We start from the raw sequence: 17,253 nt of genomic DNA, 5'->3' as shown, positions 1-17,253 counted from the left end.
AAAACACACATTTGTGACAGACCACGCATTATTTCCTGCAAAATAAGGCATCTCCCCTTGTTAGGATCACAGCTCAAAGGCAGGTGATTTAAGTTGGTAAAATGTAGCACTACCTTACCCAAAGCCCAGGAAAGCTTTTTGGGTTTGTGGGGTTTTTTTTTTTCCTCATTCTGCTAAGTTCTGGCTGAGCCCAGGGAGCTGTGGCTTTCGTAATGTCCTTACAGCCTCTTCATCCTTAGCATGACACCAGCCTGTGGGCCAGCACCCATGGAGATGCATCTCAGCCTGCAGCACTGGCCGATGCGAAGGGAGAAGGATAGGGAAGGCTTCTTTTCCTTCGTGGGGACTACAAGAAGTAAGACTGAAGGACAATGTCTGCAAACATCCAGAGACGACCACGGCCATGCTGCAAGACACAGGCCTACCCTTCCAGTTCCATCCATTTACAAAGGCACATTCTCAGAAAACCCCACTCTTCTTCTCTGAATTTGTAACCAGTTGCTGAACCTAAGCAGCTACAATGAAAGCAAGATAAAGACATGGCCAGTTTGGTAGAAAGGGAGATCAAGAAGCCAAGGGGCTTTTTTTTCTCTCTTTTTTTAATAACTACATTTTCTACTTTTTAAATATGTGTTTAAGAACAAATGCTTTCTTTTTTCCTGCTTTTCTGTAAGGCGGAGGGATGGAGAAGAGTATGAGCTAAAGACAGTTAGGACAGTAGGCTTCCTTTGTACAGGGTAGGATCAGGAACAGTTTAAGCCTAAGTAGTCTTAACGAGCCTCTGTTCTTCCATGTATTTACCCATCAGTTCACAGACCGATTCACACCACAGTGCAGATCAGCTAGTTTTCTCTCAGAAGCACAGCACAAAGGAATTAACTTTAATTTATTTCTAAACACAGAGTGGTTGCATACATTTAGCTTGGTTCAAGACCATCAGCCTATGCACTCTTGCAGAATTTTCTCTAACAAGCTCCCTAAGTCTGGCTGGTTTAAGTTGGGGTTTTTTAAGTCTGGTTTTGGGGGGCGGGGAGGGTGAGCCAACAAATAAACAAACAACCCACCCAAAAAAGGAACTCCTGTGAAACTTTCTAAATTAAAAGGCACACATGCTATTTTCTTGTTCAAGAGGTTTTAATAAAGACTCATATTTTTAAACCTCTCACATTGTACAACACATTTAAATGTACATCAAGCTCAGATAAAAAATAAAGCTTTCTTACAAAGTACATTTTTCCAGTGAATTTTTTCTCTTTTTTTTTTTTTTTGCAGTAAAAATAGCTGCTACATAAATCTCTCCTGATCTTTGAAAAGGAGTCACAGTTATTTCCAAAAATAGAGTTCATATTTTCATCATACAGGATAAACTGCAGGAAGAAGAGACAAGTCAACTGAAAAAATAAGGCTTGTATATAAATTTTTTTTTTTAAAAGGACATGCATAGAAGCTGAAAAACATATGCCATTTATAAAGGAAAAAAAGGTAATTTTATCCATATTAATATTTTCATTTTCAATTACAGAAGAAACCACAAACAGGCCCCCTTACATCCCTTTACGTTCTTGTAAAAATGCCAAAACGCACAAAGAATTGCCAGCTTCAGTCTTGACAAAATACTGAGCCAGCCCTGCCGCCCTCCCTCCCCCCCAATTTCATAGCATAGGCATACCATATGCATGCATACTGAGTACTTATGTTGTCTCTCAGGCCAATTAAATATTTGCAGAAGGTTGTATATCCTAGACAAACATGAAAAAACCCATCTGATAAATTTACATTTATCCTATTTAAAAACACACATACAATTAGTTTAATTTACACTATACAGTATCTGTTAAATAGGAACATTACAGAGTTTCAAAAAGAATCACAGAATATATACAAACTGAATATTGAAATGGTGTGATTTTACTTCCCTTCTTTAAAGGGTCTTGTGTTTGTTAACGTTTGCTACATCTGGTTTTGGACACAGAGTGTTTATGTACCTATGCAGCACATTTCTGGAGTAGTAATAATAATAATACATGCTTTAGAAAAAAAAAAAAATCAATTCTCCTTACTGCTCATTTAGAATAAATTAGGTTGTTTGTTTCTTTTTTTTTTTTTTTAAATAAATTGCATGATATAAGATGTAAGCAAGGATGATGGTATTTTAAAATATCTGAGCAATAGTTCTGCTGCATCACTGGTTTCTCATCCAACCTTTGGTTTTAAAGCCAACCCATTATTACATGGCAGTGTAATTAGCCAAAACACTTTATACGGCAGTACAGGCAGTCAAAACGCTTAACCCAAGAGCATTTCCATGACTTCATGACAGAGCTAGGGTCTGTGCTGACTTCCATGCCGCTCAAGTGCCTGACACGGCAACACCCGAAGCCCCTGATGAAATAAGGCCACTTCCTTCCAGCTCTCCCTGGTTACAAAATCGGTTTAAGGTCCTTATTTCCCAACAGTTGCACCCATCCGAACAGCCAGAAGAACTGACCACAGACGGTTCCCAGACACAGTCCCAACACGTGATCTTTGCCCCTGCAGCATCACGTCGTCGGGCTCAGTCCTCCGTGTCGGGCTGCACCCCCAGCATCGCATGCAGCTCCTCCGCCGTGTACCCCAGCAGGTTCTGCAGGTCGCACACGAAGCGATACACGTAGCGTTTCCCTGAAGTCTTGTGGATGATGTTCTTGTCGTAATAGTAGCGTAGGCCTCGGCTGAGCTTCTCATAGTTCATTTTTGGCTTGTTTTTCCTCCTTCCCCACCTCCGTGCCACCTGTTGGTCCAACACGAAAGCAAAATGCAAAGGGTTTATTTGAGTCATGTTCTTCTAGTCGGTGGCTGATAAACGCAGTTATTAAAACCCTTTCTTAGAGTATTTTATTTACTTTGGAAGTCTCAAACTCAGGTAAGGAGTTGGTGACTGACCCCACAGCTGAACATGCTCCAAGACAATTAGCAGCAGCAGCTTAATGAGGAAGTGGCCAATAGCAGATATCAGGGAAAAGGACACCTATTTGTAGTAGGTGGGCCAAAATGTGTTTAAGGAGATCAAGTTTATGGGAAACAGTCTCCTCTCTCAAGAAGACACCATGTAAGCATTAATTTGCTATTGAGCAGTACGGGACAGCACTTTAAATGGAATATATAAAGTTCCTTGGAGTTAATGAATGTCTCCTCCTTTTTTTTTTTTTAATAAAGGCTTCAGCAGACTTTATATCATGTCTCTTAATACAATAACTTTCCTACTGATAACAGTATCAAGAATTGAAAATGCATCCTATTTATTTTTAATGACTAAAAGCTATAAGTTCCCAAAATATTTTAAAAGCAGCATTATTATATTTGCAGCATATCTAAAAAAAAACAAACCAGTGATACATGGAGTGCATTTTCCCTATGCCTTCATGCAATCCCAGGCATTGTTGATTCAACTGCCTTCAGTGAGTTAATTACAGTATTACACCATCAAGAGAAACAATTTTGTATACTACCTTTAAGTTTCAAGCTACACAACATGTTCTCCTAACTACAAGCAAATGCTGATATCCTTGGGTGGGAGGAAGGGGGGAAACATCCCACAGCAATCCTGACTGTACAGTAAAGCACTTGCAGATGAAGGGATTTAAGCAAGCTTCTGATCTTGTAAATGCTTTATATTCAAGACTAGGCCCACAGATGGCAGATCAGACCCTATATCTTTTTGTTCATCACAATTAGCCACATACCTCATCTGGGTCAGCAAGTTTGAACTCCCATCCATCTCCAGTCCAACTAATGAATGACTGACAGGACTTGTCAGTCAGTAGCTCCAGCAGGAATTGCCACAGCTGTATAGGTCCACTGCCTGGTGAGAGAGGGGACGACGAGAAACCAATTAATACATCTGCAAGCTCTTACCACAACCAATGTATGTGAGCATACTCATATCAAAGATTAGATCTTGTAATTACTGTGATTTACTTTTTTTTTTTTAAATATCAGAAGGAAACCTCAGGTTATTCCTCTATAACACAAATCTGCTCAGAAACATGTTAAAACTAAAGCAAGTCAGCTTTATCATGGAAACACAGGATTTGACACAAGCTATGTCTTTCCCTTTCATATGGATCCCTTACCCTTCACTCCCACCTCACATCAGCTGCATTTCAAGCTCCAGGGCTTGTCCTGCAGTCCTTGGCTTGGCAAATGTTCTAGAGGAAAAACCAATTTCGGTATGGACTACAGGAACAAGGTCTTGACAGTTAAGCCAACACCTGCAGAAACTCCCAAGTGTGGGAGATTTTGTCCAGGTTTCCCTCTTTTTCAAACAGGCCAAAAAGCACATTTAGGGGATTTTTTAATGTGTTCTGATGTACCTGCCTGTTCTTCCTTTAGATGGATAGTCCTATGAGACTTTCTTCAGTAACATTTAAAATTGAAACTCTTCATGAGTAGTGGTCTCTAAGTTGTAAGACATACCTTACAACTCTACAACTTTATCACCGTAGCTATGCATTTATAGAGAATACTGATGTTACACAAGAAGAGGAGTGACCATTTTGCTTCACTACTTACCAGTAAAGCCAGCTAGAATTGCTGCCGGTATAACTGGTTTCCCTTGCTCTACAGGATCACTTCGTTCTTGAATATAGTCTTTGAAAGACATTGTAGGTTTGTTCAGGCACAAGGACTGGCTACAGTCATCTTCAAAACTCTCATAGGATGGCACACGCTGTAAATCCACTAATGACGACTGGCTGTTCCAGGACTGTAGCATCGAATCTGAGCTTTCATAACTTTCTGCACCACTGTCACTAGATTCGTGTTCTCTAAGCTTACCTTTATAAAAGAAAGAAATGAAAGAGAAAAGTGTTGGATTATCTTTCCTCGCCCTTAATCTATCTTGCATATATAAATTACTCAAAGGAGGAAAAGATATACGGAATACGGCCTTGGACCCATGGTTATCATGCAGACAATGACTCACCAGAATTATCTATCAGCAAGTTCAGATTGTTTCTTGGGAAATCCTGATTTACTGCACAGTAGTTCACACTGACGGCATCTGCTTGCGTTTTAGGGAACAATGGAAACTCTTGTTCCGGATTGAGGAGATTCGGTCCTGTGGAAGTCTGACAGATGTCAGTCAGGAGACTGGGTTTGGGATAACCGAGGGCTTTAGGGTATCCTGGCATATGCATACCATAGGAGTTCTGATCTACATTGACAGCTGAAGAAAGAAATAAAAGAATGATTTAGATGTTTTTCTCTGCAGTCCCTTAGACTAATACACCTCCTGCACATCACTACAGTTGTGCCACCAAGGCGTAATTTTCCTATGAGAATCTAACCAAAGCAGAGTGACAGATGCTACAGACCTACTGGAAAGGCCACTGGAGTCAGTGACAAGACCCCCACTGATGGGCTCTGATGCTGTAGAGCTCCCTCTATAACTTGCTGACCACAAATATGTTTACTGTTTATTCTTCAAGGAAACTATAGGGCTACAGAAAAAGCTGGAACAGCTTAAGTGGTTTTGAATAAGGCCTTCATCATTAAGTGATGTAATAAGGTTGAGCTGGAGACTGACTTTGGTAGAATGAAATACAACACCAATCAAACAATCTGAGAAAACTCGTGCTGTGTCCTATACACTTTCAAGAGTTCTACTACACTTCCACAGTCTTCAAAAATGCCTGAACATAACTCCTGCTGGTCCCTAGTGATGCTAGTTTTTGAGTCGGTTTGCTAGAGGTAGGAGTGGTCACATTCTGCTCCACAGATGTAGACTTTGGCATACCAAGAGGAAATTTGATTTTCTCAAAGGCTTTGCTCTTCAAAAGATTTCCTATATGAATTAAATGACAATTAAACAATACTAGGAAAGAAGGCTGTAGCAACTGAAGTGTTCTCCTCAAGCACAGTAACTCTTTTGGTGCCCCCCCTCTTTTTTAAAAAAACACCCAAAACCCAGCTATTTGTGACATGCTTAGAATAAACGTAAGAGATTTAGAATGTCAAATTTATTAAAATACTTACTTAAGGAATTATTATTGACCCAGTGAGGAGCTGAGGTGAGATGAGAGTTCTCCACATATTGATCCTGTGTTTTCTCTTGGCTGTCTGGGGAGAGGGGGAAAAAAAAATTAAAAAAAGAAAATTTGGTTTTATTGTTTTAAAAATCTGACCTGTGTACCACAAAATACCTCTGACTCTCTTGAGTATTTTGGAGTCATCATTCACATAAATTTTACTAATGCACTGCATTGCACTCTCACTCTTGGAAAAAAAAAAAAACAAACCAAACCACCAAAAAAACAACCAACTTCCAATAGGCTTGAAAACCATCATACCAATTAAATTTTAACATAAAATTTAGTTAAGGTCCAAGTCCTTAATGTATGTAAATACTGAATGCTACACTACAAAGCCAATGGAACTCACAGGGCGCTGCATGTAGGGTTTTAGGTGAACACTGATAGTATTGCTAAGACACTCTTAGGTGTCTTTGACTTCTTTACATTCATTCACTGAATTACCTCAAAACACTATGTTAAAGGAACAAAATCAAAAACTTGTGGTAAGTGAACAAGTTTTGTCCAACTCTTGGTTATGTTTTGTTTTTTTTTTTTTAATGGGGTACTACAGTAGCCTTATCCTGATCTCATTTATTTCAACGATTATTCCAAATAAAACCTGACTGCAGTAGGGATTCAGCTTGAACACGGAATGATTTCTGCAGATATCTGCATCTGTGCTTTGCATACAAAGGATGCATTAATAGCTCTGATAATGCTTTTATTAACCAAGTTTTAAAGTTCATTTTGAGTTTTCATATGTAGTAAGAGCCCTTCATAGTCAAACAAGTGTTGAAAGAGTCGCATTTCTTTTTCTGTTAGAAGAGCCTTAAAACAAAAGCTCTTTCTGGCTCTGTAACTACCTTTTATCATTTGTTCCAGGTGTTCCCACAGAATATCACCAACATAGTCAGGTGCCAGTTCCAGGAAACGCTCCTTGCCCAGGTTGCACAAGTCTTGACCACTCATAAGAAACTGATGGAAGTTCACATTTGCCAAGCTGAACTCATTGGTAGCCCATGAAAGCCACTGGCAAACTTGCTGTTCAGTCCACAGCCAGGGATCTGCAAGACAGAAAGTATCCAATATTTAGAGATAACGCCTGGCCTTTGTCAAATAATCTTCATTAGAAGGCAGTGGATGGAAAAAAAAAGAATGTGTTAACCCAAGTTACTTAGTTCTGAATGAATTCAGAATTAATTTATTCTTGAATTTAAAAGGAAAAAAGCCAACCAACCAACAACAACAAAAAAAGTCCTCTATTTTCCTTCTGCATTCACTTGTAATCAGAGATGTCCTCAGCTTACTTGATTCTCTCTTATGCTGCCAAAGCATGAGCTCTCCATGCACCCATTTTTAATACCAGCAAGTCTGGTCTTTCCAAGTCAAGCTGTGCCAGATTCACATAGGATCCATTCTTGTATTTCCTACTGACATCATTCGTTCTCTTTTGAAAGAGCCGCTATTCAGCGTCCTCCTTAGCATTAAAAAAAGGGCTTATAAATAGAAAACACTTACTATTTGGGATACCCAGCCGACACTGTTCCTTTGTGAAACCACTGAAAGTATCTTTCAAGGCCTGACTCATCACAGCCTTACTGCATGGGGTTAACAGAGGCAATTCACAGTTGTTCGACTCTACAAGAAAGAAAAGGGGTGGAAAGGAAAAAGAAGATACATTAATTTTTAGGCCATTTAAAGGAGTGACAGGTTTTTGCTGTGCTATTTGAAAAATAAGAAAGGGATGCTAAAACCTAAATATTTTAAAACCAGAAACAAACAGTGTAGATCCATTTTCTGATATGTAAAGTCTTTGACTTAATATATCAACACTAAAATCTCTGTGCTACTGCTCTGATGAAATTGCATCATGCTAAACTAAAGCTTTGTAGCTTTCCATCATATAGGTCATCATTTACTCTTAGTAGTTACATAAAGTGCCTTTGTTGCAGGGAAATTTTACTCTTTTTTTAAAAAAAAAAAACAACCCGGAAATATGAGACTACTTTTTCCTATTTGTCACCTATAGTTTGACCTCAGACTTCCTTGTAAGTCCAGACAGTCTTCATTTAGTTTGAGAGCTAAGTAACTGACTAAGTAGGCTTGCAAAGAACAAGCTTGCACTATTTAGGACTGCTTCCCAATGCTTATATCAGACCTTCCCATGCATCTCTCAATCACCCAAGTGCATGGTGCGATAGATTATTCTATCATCTGAACCAAACAAGTGTGACTGGTAATAAGCAGGTATCCAGTGTCTAAATAATGCAACAAAATCCAAAGTCAGCATCACCCTAGGCCAGTATAAATTACTAATCTGATTAACTGATTTTTAAATTTGCAAGTACATTCCATTTTAAGGACGAATTTGGCTGTCACTCAGCCTTTCTTATTGGGCAATTTCCACCGGAAGATGCCTCATTTTACTCTGAAAGAGCTTCTGAGTTGAAGAAAGGCAACCACACTGCCTAGATGTTTCAGATTAAGAAACATTTCATTGATATTTCATTTGTGATTGGTGTCATTAAACTAGGGATAATTTGAGGACAACATAACCAACTTGTTACTGCATCCCTGAACATTTGAGAGACTGAGAACTCACACGCAGGTTGCACTGGAAGGAGCTCTGCTACGTTTGAGGCATATAACGGTGGCAGGGTATGTAAAGGTGATGAACTTGACAGACTTCAAGTCAGTTCACGAAGCTGTGTGGCTCTTCTCGTTTTCCTAGACTATCTACAGGCTCCACTTGACCCAGCAAGTGGAGCTCATTACCAGCTTCATGTTTTTACCACACCCATCCTCAATATCTGCTAGGACTTGCTTTGCTGACCAGCACGGGTGACTGATTAGAATCACAGTGGAACAAAGGACTGGTGGTTTTCAGAGGTCTGAGGCTTTTTTTTCCCCTTCCCTAAGGGGAGATAAAGGCAGCATCTGGTAAAATAGCTACATTTTGGACAAAACGCCCTGTTTTGTCAGGGATTTTAGGCAAGGATTTGTAGACAACTTTTAGTAGGTACTGTCATATGTACACACACACTCCCCAAAAAAAGGGATCTGTAAACTTCCCCACCCCTGTTTTAAGGTAAGGAATAAAACAAAATGGGGGGGAGGGAAGTGAAAGGGAACAAAGATTTTGTGTGCTGGGATTTCACACCAGAGGGTCAAGAAAAGAGCTTGCAGAATACCTACAACATTTCAGCCATAATTATAAGTTTAAATACACATAATAAATTTGGGTGTTAATAAAAAAAAAATAAAATATTTAAACTCTCTTAGCTCTGCTTTAATACCTACTAAGTCTTCTTCCGTGGACTGCCAGTTTACTAGGCTACTGAATCCCAGTTCCCATTCCTTTTCAGCACAGAGAACAGCAACTGTCAGCAGAGCAACTCACATGGATAAAATCAGTCTGTGTACTAAACCACTTCTTTTTAGGGAAATCCATGTTGCACTTGTAAAAGTATGTTCCTTAGTCCAGTCAGAAATAAAGTGAAGACTTACCATAAGAAGTGGAATCAAATCCTGTCGGCACTTCTTGAAGCGTTTGATCTTCATTTAGTGAGAAAAAATATCCAGCAAAGAGAGAGTTTGAGCTATCAAAGGTGTCAAATGCTGGTTGACGCTGCAAAGCAACAGAATAAATAAAAAACAACATGAGCATTTTGCTAGGGCACTGTCAACTTCATTGCTAGGAAGTGGCTGGGTTAGGTTTCCTAGATTTGGAGATCATGCACAACCACTACCTCGAATCAGCTAACTTGTGCCTTTGAAATATAAAGACAATGATAGCATGGCTTCTTGTACAGGAATACAAAACAACTAACATTCAGACCACAGCACTAGGTGGGTGGCATGTTCTGCAGGTTACAGTAAAGCCGACTAAGGCTATTCTTAGTATTCCTGTAATTGAGGCTTTTAACAATAGAGAATGCATGTCTGTGTATAGGTATATATTTCTTTTAAATATATCTGAAAATAAAAAAATTCTTATTTCCTTAACCCTTTAAATTGACAATCCATTTGATTAGTACTTGATGGCAAAGGCAGAACCAGTAAATTATGGAAAAACAACTGCCAGTGCAAGACCTACAGTATGGAGCTTTGATTTTGTTTTTCAGGAAAAATTTAATGGGAACCACATCACTTGAAGCTATACAGCCAGCTTTACAGGACTTGAGGAAAGATGTTACTCCTTTGCTGTGACTTTTATATTTCCGAGTTACTGGATTTGCCAGCCACTACGTTTTGCAGTCTTTCAGGTGCTCAGATGCTCAGTGAAACACTGCTAGTTTCATTACACAGAAAGGGATAAACAGGACTAATAAAACTGTTCCGTATAAAAGTGGATTCTACCAATATATTGACAATGCTCAATAAATATTGTTATGTTCTGAAAATCTAACTTCTTTCAAACTTGACTTGTGCCAATGTGTATGCTAGAAATACAAAGTACTATGACTAGATCTCCCCTCCTCAGCCACATTAGTCTTCGGGGCGGGGGGGGGGGGGGGGGGGGCAGAGGGGACATTAACAGAGAAGGAAATAACTTTAAAAATAACTTATGCAACTTGTCTGTTAGTCACAAGGAAACAGCATCTGTAATATCTAGAGGCACAGATGGATAAAAGTTGCCACTGAGATATTTACAGGCACCTGAGGATAGAACATTGCTCTGGAGAGCTGCAGCATGTTCACGGCAGCTATTGCGCTTCAGGGAGCTGGAGACAAAGGCAACTTGCAAATGCTTATTTCTTTCAGGCATCCACTGGTCTGCCAGCTTAAGCCAAGGTAGAGGATTTAGCGGAGGACAAGGCAAAGATTTTTCAGGGCAGTATTCATGTGTGATGCAAAAGCAACCTGAACTATGGTTCTGGAATAGCAAATAAGTATTTATGTTTTCTCACATTCCCTAACTTGCCTTTTTATCTCAGCACAAAGTTTCAAGTAGCTTGGAGTCTTTTTGCACCAGGTGCCTTTTATGTGCTGAGTGTCATCCCCCTCCCCAATCTCCCTAAGTTATAGGATTCCTAGTTTCTTTCTAGGGTTAATAATTTTTTTTGGGTGTATTTTATAACAAACTGCAATGCATCCTAGTACATACATTATGAAAGCATACATTCCACAGAAGAAAAAGCTCGTAAAATAAACAATATCATGCCTCTAGGGGTTAACTGGGTTCAGAAATCTCCACTGAGCACTGACCAGCAGACAAATTGTGTACGGTTGGTTCAGGTACCCACCACAACACAAGGGAAGAGTCAAAGAGAACCCATAAAGGCTCATTTCCAAATGAAACAAGTTAATAACAATTGTCAAATCTGCTAGTAAAAGATTCTTTATACATTACTAGATAAAAGCACTGACTCATCGCTAGTACCTAAAAGAAAGGGCAAGCTCTTTCAACACACAATCTGGAAACTCCTGTGTTTTGTGTAAATAGCTGACCCTTATCCTGAGTCACTGGAAAAAATGTTGTGGCATGTGAATGAGTAAAATCCATACTGTGCTAGTTTCAGATTTCAAAAAGGAGAAAATTAATGTTTAAGCAGGTTCTTCATTTGATAGTAGTAAAAGGGGGAAAAACCCAGTGTAGAATAAATTCTGCTTGCCCTGTCAGTTATGCAATGCTTTTATTTGGCTTTTCAACATATGTAAGAGTAATTATTACAGAACAAAATAAAGAGAAATGTGAACTGCTACAAAATAGTAGAATACAGGTCTCTCTTTTGACTTAGTTATATGTCAACTGAATAACTGCTTAGAACAACAACCGTATTACAGAGCACACAGCTGTTAAGTTGGGGGATCTCTTCTGGATTTTGTTGTTGCTGTGGGCAGGAGAAAAAGCTAAGAGGGGATATAAAACATCAGAGAATTTAGCATACCAGAGTCTCACTAACCAATTCTTCAAGACATGGACATTCCTCAAAGTTATTGAGAGCAGAAAGTGTCTTCCTAACCCTTATTTGGTTTACATTAATCAATGCTGTGTAAAAAATTAATACTTGGATTAAAAAGCAACTTGCATGAATGGGGAGGAGGGAAGCCCTTAAAGACCAAGTCTTTATAGTCCGCTTCTTGTTTGTCCTTGGTTTCTAAGTTCCTTTCAAAACAAGATAACAGACACAATCTATCTAAAGATAAAATATATTTAATAATTACCTTTGATTTCTTACAACGTATTAGGCTTTCATTTCACATAGTTTCATGTAGTAAGTGAATAACCTAATAACCCACCTTTCCTCATACAATGCTCCTGAATGAATCAGACCTAACCAGTAATATCAGAAGAGCCCCCTGCCAGTTAAAGATATAAAGACCACCCCTACTACCAATCCTGTAATCGTTATTTAGGCAAAAGCTCCACCAACTCCAACGAATTTGAGCTCAGTTCTGGTCTACCTTTTATTTTCAAATTTTTGGAATTTGGGGGATGGAAAGGGGGGAGCCTCCTTGGGGGAGAGGTTGGGGGGTGCAAGATTTACATCTTCCTATTCCAGCTCTGATTTTCACATCTCTACTGAACTCAGTGGGAATAGTCCAGAAGATTATTAGAGGTTACAAGCAAGCAATTAAAATCTGAATATCTGTGTTCACCTCGGCATGGTTATACAATTCCTATGTTAGCATTAATAAGAACACAACAAATGCATTAGCTGGGAGATGTCCCAGATGGGTTTAGAAGGCGACAGCTCAAGAGTACTCACCTTGAGCATTCCTCTGTACATGTTAGACACAGGAGCTACTTGATCCATGTTCCTGATCCCAAAATCACTCATCTGAAAAAGAAGAGGGGTCACATGAGAAATGTTGCTACTGAGGAAGCAAGCACAGTAACACATGTACCTGACTGCTTCAGTACAGGCTACGGAACAGCTCTCGGAATGAGACAGGGGAAAAGCATTCCTTCTCATTGCTCACATCCCATCCACACAGGGCACAATTCCCATCTTGCTTAAGCAGCTTTTTAACTGGAAGACCTTCTGCAAGCATCACTGGTGTTAAAGTTTTATGAAATGAGCGAACAGGAGAATGAGTAGCATCTAACACCTGATATGAGGTCTTTTAGTACCATATTCTGTCAGTCTGAAAAGCCTACAGAAGTCCTTCGGCCACCAAGTATGTATTGCTTTGAGTTATTGCCCAGATTTCACCCATTATCTTCAACATTCAGTTCTGTGTTACTTTTGCTTACTATATTCCTGCTCATGTGCCATGATTCACTTTGGACTTTGGCTTTCAAAGGAAGGAAGAGAAGTGAGAGAGTCCTCACCGTGATACACCTTCATGAACTAACATTCACCCCTTTCACCCTTTTATGAATAATTACTGAAGCCAATACCCAGTATTAGCAACCTGCTGCCTTTACTAGGCAAAGCATCTCCAAACCATGTTGTCTTGCACATTTTGTAAACACGGGATTAGCAGTTTTATAAAGCTTTAAAGGGCCCACGTTTTAAGTGAACAGGATTTATGCAGTAAAGTACTCTTTTTAAAAGAGAGTTGATAATGGGACTACCATCAATATGTTTACACTATTAAAGTCAAAGCTATATCATATTGCCTGTATTACCAGGAACGGCGTTGTGTGTGGCATGTATAACTTGTTCTCCTATATATAACTTAAGGAAAAGAGTGATAAGATTCATATCCTTTTACTGACCTACGAGAGAGATCAAACATAAGGAATAAAGCCTGTTTTATAGCCATTGTTCAGGTTTATCGTGATGCTGTAATTCAGGTGTCGGTGAACGATACCTTATCAGACTACACTGTGGCAAGCTGCCTCTCAACAATTTTCCTTCTCCTTTTTCACAGCATTAGGCTAAAACTCTCTTGCTCCACAGAAACTGTCTGAAAACATGCATTTGTATTTAAATAGTCACATAAGACACTATTAATATTTCCACAAAACTGTGATCACTTGTTACAAGCGAGTTCTCTTGCTAGCCATGTTAAAACAAGGAGAAATCAAAATACAATCTTAAACTCAGAAAAAATGGCAAATAAGAGCTTAATAAAATGAGCTTAGCCTGTTAAAATGACGACACATACAAAAGCTGTCCATATAAGCAAAGAAGAAAAGAAAAATATCCAACAGCCAAAGACAAGGGACTCTCTCATCCTCTTACATAGCCCATCACTTAAAAATCCCAAGTCCTTAACCTGAAAGGCCTATTTCAACTTCACTCTTATTAGATGTATGAGGTTTATCATTGAAATAAAATAAATCAACTGAGTATGAAAAGAATAGTCGACTTCTTACACTTCATTGATGTTACCCAAAAGTGCCTGAATGATGGTTTTTACCTCAAATAGCATGTACAAATATTTGATCTAAATTACACATCTCATTGAGCAACAAAGAATTTTACACAGCATGAGTCTCACACAGCAAGCATCCTAATCTTTTCATTAAACTTGCCACAGTTTAAACAACTGTTTATCCTTGCATTTGGCTAGGGTTTTAAAGAAGTATATGGCTATTCCTAACACCCTTTGTTTTGCCTTTGAAATCTGCTCTGATGTCTAGGAATAACTAGCTCTAAGCCTTACCAATCGGAAAAAAATTGTGAAAACATTCTACATGTATTCAGTAAGCTTAGATCTGATCCTCAGTTAGGATTCCAAATAAGATTTCTGACACTCTCAGGTGTAATCCTGGCCTCTGCACAAAGCCTGTTAGGAACTTCCCCACTGACTAGGGATTCTCTCCTTCCTGGTGCATTTTGTTTGTTCGTTTCTTTAGAAACGTTTAGGGTCTTAAGACAAAAGGTTTATCCTTTATCCTATTCATTACATAGCATTGCTCATTAACCCAAGTCCCTGTTTCTCTACGCGAGGCTGCTCGTTTGTTCTGTGGCCTTGCCTGTGCACTACACAGCTTGTGAAAAAAACAGACATCAGAACTCCTATCTAATAACACATGAAAATCTTCAGCATGTTTTGTAACAGTCTGGTTTTCCTCCAACCAAATCTCCCATGTTGTTATGAATTTCTATAGTCTTTGCTTGTCATCCATCAGCTTTCTCCCCATCTGCAGTACAAGTTTCCACCCCTGATATCCGAAACCCGTACAGATATACCGCAAGACAAGCGGAGCTGAAGAGGCACTATTTCATGACACAAAGGGTTAAAGCTTGCCTTCTGCTGGACTTAGAAAGCTGCTCTTTAAGTTCAGACAAGACACTACAGCTCGGCACTGTGTGACTGGGCCTCACTTCCAACTCCTCCACTAATGCTGATGACTGCTACTTGCCAGCTATAATTGGTTTAACTGGCAGGACACCTTCTTCAACACCCCCGCATAGCTGAGTGGGTGAACCAGAACAGGGTCAACAGGATCAGGCACTTATTAACTAATACTCCTGAATTCTGATCAACTTCTTTTCAGCAATAGCCAGGTGCTTGCCCACAGCTGGATTCAGGAGGGAATCATCCACATGGAGAACTAAACCGTGCTAGTGTCTGCAACGTCTCGGCTGATTTTTGTTGGGTTTTAGGTTTTGGCTTTTTTTTTTGGGGGGGGGGGGGGGGGGGGGGGGGGGAGGGAGGGGGGAGGGGGAAGGGAGTGTCTGTTTGTTGTTTTGCTTTTAAATGGAAAATTTTTCGGACAAAAAATATTTCGTACCAATAGGTTACGAGACACCCGCCTGCCTTGGGAGCGCTGATCCCCCGTGCGGCTGTTGGGCTCCCCGAGCACCGATGAGAGAGCTAACCGAGAGCTGCTATGACTTTTCGCACATACGACACACTCGCCCACATAAAAGTTAGAAGGGGAGATCATACAGCCCAGCATTTTTTAAGTCCCTTTAAAGTACTAACCAAATCCAGAGTGCGCGCTGCCCATTAACCCTTTCCCCCCGGGCGCCTCCACAAGGCATCCATCCCCGGCCACCGCCGCTTTGAACGCGTCCCTCCCGCCTCCGGGCTTAGCCCCGCGGATCCCCTCCCGGGCGGGCACCGGGCACCGCCGCCCCCTTCGCCCGCGGGGTCTGCCCGCTCCCCGGCCGCGGCTCCCGCCGTCGCCCCCCGGGGGAGGTCGCTCAGGGGGCCCGGCCGCGCCTCCGCCCACCGGGGTCCATGCCCGGCTTCCCCGGGCGGCCGCCGAGACCCCGGGCGGCGGAGCGGGTCCGTGCGTACCGGCGAGCCGCCCCCCTCCCCGCGGCCGCCCCCGTCTCACCTGGCCCCCGAGCCCGGCGCTCGCCAGCTCCTCTGCGTCCCTCCCCGGCGGCGGCACCGGGGCCACACACAGAGTCCAAAAAAAAGAAATTTAAAACAAAAACAAAACAAAAAAAAAGGCGCCGCTGCCTCTCCAGGAGCCAAAATATCCTCGATGTGGCAGAGCCGGCCAACAACAACAGCGGCAGCAGCAACAGCAGCGGGTTGATCCCGGCGGAGAGTCCCGGAGGAAGAGGAGGAAGGGGGGCGGGAGGAGGGAGAGAAGGCGGGTGCCCGCGGCGGGTGCGTGGGCGATGCCGGCCGAGCCGCTGCTGCCGCCGCCGGCCCCTGTGCTGTGCCGTGCCGTGCCGTGCCGTGCTGTGCCGCGCCGCCCGCCCTCGCAGGCGCTCTTCAGCGGGCGGGGGGAGGTGGCGGCGGCGGGACCCGCCTCCCCGCAAGCCCGGCCCCCCTCGCCGCCGCGGACCCGGTTGTTGTCGTCGTCGCCGTCGCTACGGCCGCGCTGGTGGCTGCGCCGGTACCGGCCGAGTCTCTCTCGGCCCGCGGGGGCTGCCCCACGGCCGGGCCCTTCCCCCGGCCCCGACACCTCCTCCCTGCCTGGTGCTGCTGGGCGTGGGGAGAGGAAAAGACAGTTCTAGCTCATTCAGAGAGACAGATTTATTTTATTTTTCCCTTGCTATACAGGAGATAATTAATGCTGGATGCTTTCCATGCTTGTTTTTAATTAATACCTGTCCTCGAGATAGATAAGATTAGGAGAATTAACCCATAAAATCCAAGCATCTGTATAAATAGTCTGTTTTTGTAAGTAAACTGTGACACTTGCTACCGTGGAAATTCAGCAATTATGTCATGTTGCATCTTCTACAATTATTTTGAGGAGTTCTTAATATAAACTAGATGCAATGTGAGAGCTGTACCGGCAGTTTCATCTCGTGAATTGCAGATCCAAGTCAGTAAAACAGAGTTGGCGTTCCTCAGACTTCGAAAAAAATTGGTAGTCCTTGGAAAGTTG

The 17,253-nt window shown here is 41.5% G+C and overlaps 1 protein-coding gene across 1 annotated transcript; it reads right to left on the bottom strand.

Annotated features, from left to right (window-relative positions):
• Positions 1 to 1,115: 1,115 nt before the first annotated feature.
• ETS2 (ETS proto-oncogene 2, transcription factor) lies at positions 1,116 to 16,633 on the bottom strand. Its single transcript, XM_075772075.1, has 10 exons — positions 16,243 to 16,633; positions 12,767 to 12,838; positions 9,561 to 9,681; positions 7,572 to 7,691; positions 6,917 to 7,117; positions 6,016 to 6,099; positions 4,964 to 5,206; positions 4,552 to 4,815; positions 3,723 to 3,841; positions 1,116 to 2,770 (listed from the first exon to the last, which is right to left on the bottom strand). Exons 2-10 carry the CDS (start codon positions 12,836 to 12,838, stop codon positions 2,555 to 2,557), a joined length of 1,440 nt encoding a protein of 479 aa, XP_075628190.1. The 5' UTR covers positions 16,243 to 16,633; the 3' UTR covers positions 1,116 to 2,554.
• Positions 16,634 to 17,253: the final 620 nt, after the last annotated feature.

Source organism: Balearica regulorum, chromosome 1 (assembly GCF_011004875.1).
Source record: "Balearica regulorum gibbericeps isolate bBalReg1 chromosome 1, bBalReg1.pri, whole genome shotgun sequence".
Classification (NCBI taxonomy): domain Eukaryota; kingdom Metazoa; phylum Chordata; class Aves; order Gruiformes; family Gruidae; genus Balearica; species Balearica regulorum.
Note: the sequence above shows the minus strand (reverse complement) of the source record. Positions and strands in the feature narration are given on the sequence as shown.

Excerpts from the sequence above, each read along its gene's own strand:
- ETS2 (XM_075772075.1), bottom strand. The coding sequence starts at position 12,838 with ATGAGTGATTTTGGGATCAGGAACATGGATCAAGTAGCTCCTGTGTCT. Across the intron at positions 6,100-6,916 it reads CCTGGAACAAATGATAAAAG|ACAGCCAAGAGAAAACACAG; the intron begins GTAGTTACAGAG and ends CCCTCTCCCCAG. Across the intron at positions 2,771-3,722 it reads AACTTGCTGACCCAGATGAG|GTGGCACGGAGGTGGGGAAG; the intron begins GTATGTGGCTAA and ends TTGGACCAACAG.